The sequence below is a fragment of the Oratosquilla oratoria genome, chromosome 34, assembly GCF_046742065.1.
Source record: "Oratosquilla oratoria isolate Oo_2021 chromosome 34, ASM4674206v1, whole genome shotgun sequence".
In the NCBI taxonomy this organism is placed as follows: domain Eukaryota; kingdom Metazoa; phylum Arthropoda; class Malacostraca; order Stomatopoda; family Squillidae; genus Oratosquilla; species Oratosquilla oratoria.
In genome coordinates, this window is record NC_134810.1 from 29,248,875 (window position 1) to 29,256,374 (window position 7,500).

General features: G+C 42.7%; 1 protein-coding gene across 1 annotated transcript in view; it reads left to right on the top strand.

Annotated features, from left to right (window-relative positions):
- LOC143018425 (uncharacterized) overlaps window positions 1-2,489 on the top strand; it is a 265,497-nt gene extending 263,008 nt beyond the window's left edge. Inside the window, exon 3 of the mRNA XM_076173784.1 lies at window positions 2,211-2,489. Within this exon, the coding sequence (XP_076029899.1) occupies window positions 2,211-2,489 (279 nt within the window). The remainder of the gene's footprint in view (window positions 1-2,210) is intronic.
- The last annotated feature ends 5,011 nt before the right edge of the window (window positions 2,490-7,500 follow it).

Sequence of the window (7,500 nt, forward strand, 5' to 3'; positions counted from 1 at the left end):
GAGGGGCCAGTATTCCGTCTGAGCTAGGCAGGCTGAGCTGTTACACCGCCTTATAAGCCAGCCCACCCAACCAGCGGTCATTATTCCTTGGAAGACCTTTCAACATAGCAGAGCATCCTAACAAAGCAGTCCTCACCCTGAAGACGCCTCACGACGAGGCGAAAAACTATAGTTTCGGTGGAGTCAATAGTTGTTCAATACTATTACTATGCAAAAATATACCAGTTGGCATGCACTGCGTATATTCTTTTGAGAGTCATGAATGACTACTGTACTTCCAGTCACTCTCAGTTGCTAATAGGAAAGTATTCTCCAAATTAAAGAATACAGTCTTGAAGATTGTTAAAGTAACTAGTGCAGTTGATTTCAACCAGAATTACCTTAGTGAAAACCTGTGCCCAGAAATATATATATATATATATATATATATATATATATACATGTATATATAAATATACATATATATATTTATATATATACATATAAATATATGTATATATATATATATACATATATGTATATATATATATATATATATATATATATGTGCGTAAGTAACCACTAGGAAAAGTAAACTAACGAAGCAGAGCGCACTCGTATAATTACATCTTCAGTGCAGATACAAAGAAGGAAATTATAAGATGAAGAAACAAGGTACAGAATATATGACATAGTGAAGAGGGCATTCGGAGAGGTAGTGGAAGAAGTACACGTGACGGACGTTTGGGCCGTCCTGGTAGCCAACAAGTATGGGACGTTTGGGCCGTCCTGGTAACCAACAAGTATGAGACAACTGCTCATGATTTGTATTACAATTCAAACAATTTTGAAATTTCATGAGAAATAAAACTATCTAATTTGTACAAACCTTGATGAAGATTAACATTTATCCCCTTACTAGATTTGATCAAACTGCATTCAATTAAATTTCTTTCTGTTATGTTGTTGTTGTATGTGATGACTTTAGCGTTATCCCAGTCAACTGGGTGGTTAAAATGGTTCATGTGGTTGAATATACCGCTAGATTGGTTTCCCTCTCTAACGTATTTCTTGTGTTGATTGATTCAACACAAGAAATACGTTAGAGAGAGAAACCAATCTAGCGGTATATTCAACCACATGAACCATTTTAACCACCCAGTTGACTGGGATAACGCTAAAGTCATCACATACAACAACAACATAACAGAAAGAAAATTAATTGAATGCAGTTTGATCAAATCTAGTAAGGGGATAAATGTTAATCTTCATCAAGGTTTGTACAAATTAGATAGTTTTATTTCTCATGAAATTTCAAAATTGTTTGAATTGTAATACAAATTATGAGCAGTTGTCCCATACTTGTTGGTTACCAGGACGGCCCAAACGTCCCATACTTGTTGGCTACCAGGACGGCCCAAACGTCCGCCACGTGTACTTCTTCCACTACCTCTCCGAATGCCCTCTTCACTATGTCATATATTCTGTACCTTGTTTCTTCATCTTATAATTTCCTTCTTTGTATCTGCACTGAAGATGTAATTATACGAAAGCGCTCTGCTTCGTTAGTTTACTTTTCCTAGTGGTTACTTACGCATTTGTGAACACACGCTCCTAGTGTTTTTATTGCATATATATATATATATATATATATATATATATATATATATATATATATATATGTGTGTGTGGGTGGGTGTGTGGGTGTGTATTCACCATGGTCTTTTTTGGATCACTTGTTGGACTCGTGATCGACAGCTATTTCCCTCCTGGAAGAGAGCTCAGAGCTCGTACGACCGATCTATGGGTAATGCTGTGACCTCAAACGCACACACATCCCCAACTCCCCGCCCAAGAGAGTTGGAGTAACGACTCGAAGCGCAGCGATACTGAAATTATTTCAGCCCTGGGCAGGATTCAAACCCGGACCGCCGTAGTAACAGCCGGAGACTCTACCAACCGCGCCACCGAGTCGTGTGTGTGTGTGTGTGTGTGTGTGTGTGTGTGTGTGTGTGTGTGTGTGTGTGTGCGCGTGCGGTGTGTGTGTGTGTGTGTGTGTGTGTTCAGTGATAATAGAGAACATAGGCCTACCAACCTCTGCAATAGATAAAGAAATTGTTCCATTTAATTCATGCATGTTTCCCATTAAGAGGGTTGATACTTATTTTCTTCTGAATGTACATAGTAAGGATGACCTCGGGGTCACATGACATGGTTCTTGGTTGTTACAGGTGATGTCCTCTGAGGACGTGGCCAGCGTCTCTTCGGCTGAACTGACGCTGCCTCACATTGCCCGCGAGGTTCTTCGACGCAAGGCTCTCGGACGGATTCACGTTGAGGTAAGTGCGAGAGGTTTTCTTTATTTTTATTTTATTTTTCGATTAAACAGTTTAAGCTCATTGTTTCCCGTCTTTTTGGGAAAAAGTATGTCATATTTAGTGTTTTTACTTCTCACTAAGAACTTGAAATTCGTTGTTTTTTCCTCCTTTTTAAAATTATATGATACATAGTGTTATCAGTTCCCAGATAGACCTTGGAAGGTTTATTTAATGGGCCTCTCTACCATTCCGAAAATATTTAGAATTCAACGTGCTACTGATAAAGAAACAGACCAGGCATAAAAATACTCTATTATGTTTGATATCCACATTATCAATCGTGGAAACAGGATGCAACCACGACATTAACTTAATTACTGGTAAGATAACATACGACACAACAGACACAAAAATTGTATTGGGAAATCTGTCAGCTAGATATCTTGTAGTAAATCCGTCTGTACCTTTCTCAGGTCGTTGTCATCAGATTCATGTTTCAAGAGCGCACGGTTTACACTGCATCAAAAAGTTCTCGTGCCCCTTTAATTAACGGGCAGGACGATTTTCACCGTCATCTTCCAGCTGTCGGCAAACAATTCTGTTCATTTTGTTGGCACCCTCTGAATATTTAAGGGATAAATCTTTACTGATCCATTTCTAACTCGATCTAAGAGCGGTGCTAAAACAGATATTCTAGAACGTAAAGGAACTAATATTGACAGAAACCGAGGTGACGATTCTGCAGTAGTTGATAGGATCCTTTAAGTCCCAACTGTGAAACCGTTCAGCTGGAGGACGTCTTTGATCTGGGGTACGCTGTAGGTGCACTTATCGAAAGTTCTGACGCAGAGGGCGGGGTCCTTGGACGAGTACCCGAGGGCAGCAGCTCGACGAAGGGGTTCGAGGTGGAGGTTCTTGATAAAGTCAAGGGAATCGAGAGTCTTTCGAGGTTTCATGAGGAACAGAATGAGAGGGAGGTCTTCGGAAACGTCAGGAGCTCCTGAAAAAGTGGCGAGCTCGCACGCCAAAAGAAGGCTGCAGTCGGTGTCGAGGTCGAGAAAGTCCCCGATGCTGTTGGAGAGAACGTCGAGGTTATCCTTATCGGTTATGGCTTCTGGGACGGTCCGTTTCCTCCTGTAAGACGTGTACGAAGTGACACTGTCAGCTTTGCGATGATAATGTTGTTGCTGTTGGTGGTGCGGGCGCCTTGATCCGTGGGACTTGTGACCGGTTCCGGTTCTGTACCCGGTAGAACCCCGTCCTTTGTTGAAGAGACCTCTCGGGAGAAATGAAGAAAGAAAACGGCCGGCCGAGTGCGTCGCTGAAGGCCCGTACCGATGTCCCGAAGAGTGCCTTGGCCTCTTGGACCGGAAAGCCGTCACGGCACCCAGCTTCGCGGCTCCGAGTCCGACTCCGAGACCGGCGCCGAGGAGGAGGCCTCCTGCTGTTACAGCGGCGAGGCTTGGGTTGACAGTCACCAGGCCGAGGGTGAGGGCGGTGTTCGGATCCAGGAGGACGACCGGGCTCGCGACGCCGACGAAGACGGCGAAGGAGGCGAGGAACAAAAGCTTCTGGAAATGCATGGCGGCGCTGATCTGCAAAGGGAGGAGGGAGAGAAGGGGCGGGGTGAGATAAACGTGTATGTTGTACATTTATTTCTTGGCAATTTATCAAAAAACTCCTAAACGATAGCAAGTAGATAATAGGCAATATGGTGTCATATTGAAAACACTAGATTAATTCAAGGAATTTAGAAAATGTAAAACTCCAATGTTATGACATTCCTTAAAAGCTGAAACTACACAAAAAACAAAAAACAAAAGTAACCCCCACCCCCCTAAAAAAAAAAAAGACTGAATTAAGTTTTCATTAGCTATTTGCTGCCCACTGCCCAGCGAATGCCTCTCCCAACTTTTTCCTCGAATCCCAGGACAAAGTCAACTTATCACTTCTCTCCTGCAAACTTCTCTATTTCGTCTCTCCACCTTTTGTCCGGTCTCCCTCATCTACGCTTCTCAACACGCGATCCCTAGTCGGCAACGCTTTTGCTCCTGTCATTCTCCTATCTAGCTACTGCTCTGCTTTGTCCCATATTTGTTCCTTTGTCGCCGCCAGCCTGCTCTCCAGTCTGCTCTCTCACCCAACTTGTTCTCTTCTTGCCCTTCTGTGTTATTCCTTGCATCGTTATCTCTATTGCTTTCTCTGAACTCCGTAGCTGTGTATATATGTATGTATATATGTATGTCTGTATGTATGCATATATGTATATGGGTATGTATGTATATGTCCATGTATGTATGTATGGATGTTTGTATATATGTATATATATATGTATATATATATATATATATATATATATATATATATATATATATATATATATATGTATTGGAAGGAGGCCATTTATGATGCATGCGTTGTTGAAGTCAACAGCTGCAATAGCATTATTATGCTTGTAGAAATGCTTTTCTAAGTTGCGCACCAACGTGCGGTCGTCTGGAAGCAGGTTCTTAAGCAGATTGCTGAAGTCCATGGTGTATATCTCTCGAGACGTCTTTCGGCCTTAACTGGCCATCTTCAGGAGGTGTGGGCTGGTCAAATTGATGACGGAGAATGAATCGAAGTGGCTGTGGGACGGTATATAGCGGTGGGGAGTGGATCACCGGGCAGCGCCCGGGACGGTGGCGTCAGCCAATCAGCGCACGGGAATCATTCTCTGCCTTCTGGTTGGTAAAGACATTTCGGGCTGTTGTTGGATGTTGATAGCGGGTTTTTGGTTGAAAATGAGCACCGCTTCTGTCATTCTTAGTCGTCTGGTGTCGTTGTTTCTCTCGATGATGGTGGTGTTGTTTTCCATGTGGTGCCTTTTGAGTACGAGCCCATGTTCGTACAGGTAATGCCTCCTTATGGCGCCGTCCTGCAAATGGGCTGAGATCCTCTTCGACAGTGTTGTGGTGGTTACGTCGATGTACTTGGAGTTAGGGCGACTGCAGTTGCCACTGGAGCATGTGTGTTCGTACACGGTATTCACCTCTTGCATATCACTTGTCTTGGGTAGGCAGCTGTTCTTTATGACCAAGTTGGATGTCTTCCGTGTTTTGTAGTAGATGACGAGGTCAATTTTTAAAGCCGGGCTGGTGGGTGTGACATTCTTGTAGATTATACTTTGCAGATGAAGTCTCTCTTACCCAAGGGGTACAAGAGCCTACAAGGGGAGAAAATATACTAGATCTTGTGTTCACCACTGAGGATAACAGTACACAAGTGGAAGTGATCACAATGTCGTTAGATTTGAATTACGTGTGCCTGAACTCGAGGAAAAACACTGCAGACGCACCATTCCTGATCTGAGAAGAGCTGATCTTACTGGACTGAGAGGAGGAATTGATGAATTGGCGATTGATGTAGGTGTCAATGTTCATGAGTTATGTGACTCATTCCGTGATCGTTTTATAGGATAGAAGAGTAAAGCTTCATATCGCTGCCATAAGGCAAACCGTAGCGGTTTTGCCCGTCAAGAATACATCCGCTTGCGCGGCCGTTTTAAAAGAATGATAGAAACAGCAAAACATGATGAAGAGCAGAGGGCGGCTACATCTTGCAAGACTAACCCCAAGGAGTTCTTTATATATGTTAACAGCAGAAAACCTGTTGAAACAAAATTGGTCCTATGCGTGACTGTAGTAGAACGCTTCAGAACACAGACCCTGAGATGGCTGATATTTTCAACGCACACTTCTCTTCAGTATTCACTGAAGAAGTAGAGTGGCCAATCCCTGAACCAGTTATGGTACACTAAGGAGACTCCATAGAGGATATTCAGTGTACGAATATCGAAGTCTTAGCCAGACTAAACAAATTTAGAGCAAACAAGTCTTCCGGTCCAGATGGACTCCTGTCAAAGCTACTGTGGAAGTTTCGCGAGCAGGTGGCTCTCCACCTAATAGATATTTTCAATGAGTCTCTGCGGTCAGGAGAAGTGCCTAGGAACTGGTGGGAGGCAAACGTGACTCCTATCTTTAAGAAAGGGGATCGCGCAAATCCGGGGAATTATCGACCTATCAGCCTTACTTACATAGTAGGGAAGAAACTGGAAGGTGTCACTGTGGATAGAAAAGCTGAGTTTCTGGAGGGAAACAACCTGTTATTAAACTGGCGGCATGGTTTTCGACGTCACAAATCATACTTAACTAACTTAATAGAATTCTTCCATGTCAGGTTTTAAGAATATGACAGGAACAGAGCAATCGACATACTTTATCTCGAGTTCCAGAAAGCCTTTGATAAGGTACCTCAAGAGGTTAATGTCGAAAGTTCGAGCTATGGGTATTAGAGGAACAATGTTAAATTGTATTGAAGCCTAGTTCAAAGGTAAACCGCAGCGCGTAGTCATTAATGGGGCATCGTCTAGTTGGTCTCCTGTTACCAGTGGGGTACCCTAAGGATCTGTATTAGGTCCGCTCCTCTTCATCATCGATATCAATGATATAGATGTTGAAATTGTGACCCGCATAAGTAAGTTTGCGGATGAGACAAAGTTGGGAGCAAATGTCGCAGCACCCGAAAGTGTAGAAATTTTTAGGTCAAACTTAGAGAAAGTGGTCTGAGAAGTAGCTGATGCCATTTTATCTAGATAAATGTAAAATCATGCATATTGGGCACGCAAACCTGAGAACAGACTATTTTCTTTTGGGTCATGACATAGCAAATACAGAAATGGAAAAATATTTGGGTATCTTGATTAGCAGCGACCTCAAGTCTCAAAACAGTGTATAGAAGTAGAAAAGAAAGCACAAAAGCTTTCAGGTTACACCAAAAGATAATTTCATTACTTGAACTAAGAAATGGTGTTGATGCATTACAATTCTCTAGTTCGTCCCCATCTGGAATACGCCGTCCAGTTATAGTAGCCGAACTTGATGATGGGCGTGCAGAGGCCAGAACGAGTTCAAGCACGACCAATGAAACTTGTTCCCGCCATTAGACATATGGGCTACCAGAGGCATCTCAAGGCTTTGGGGCTTTTTTCCTAGAAACCAGGAGATAGTGAGGACAGTTAATAGAAGTTTTCAAAATACCTCAAAGCTTTGGTGACATTATCTATCGACATCTTTTAAGCTTGAATGTGAACGCCACTCGTAATCATGGGTGGAAGCTCAATCCCCCTCGTTACTCTTGTGGACAAGGTTGGTGACTTTTTTAC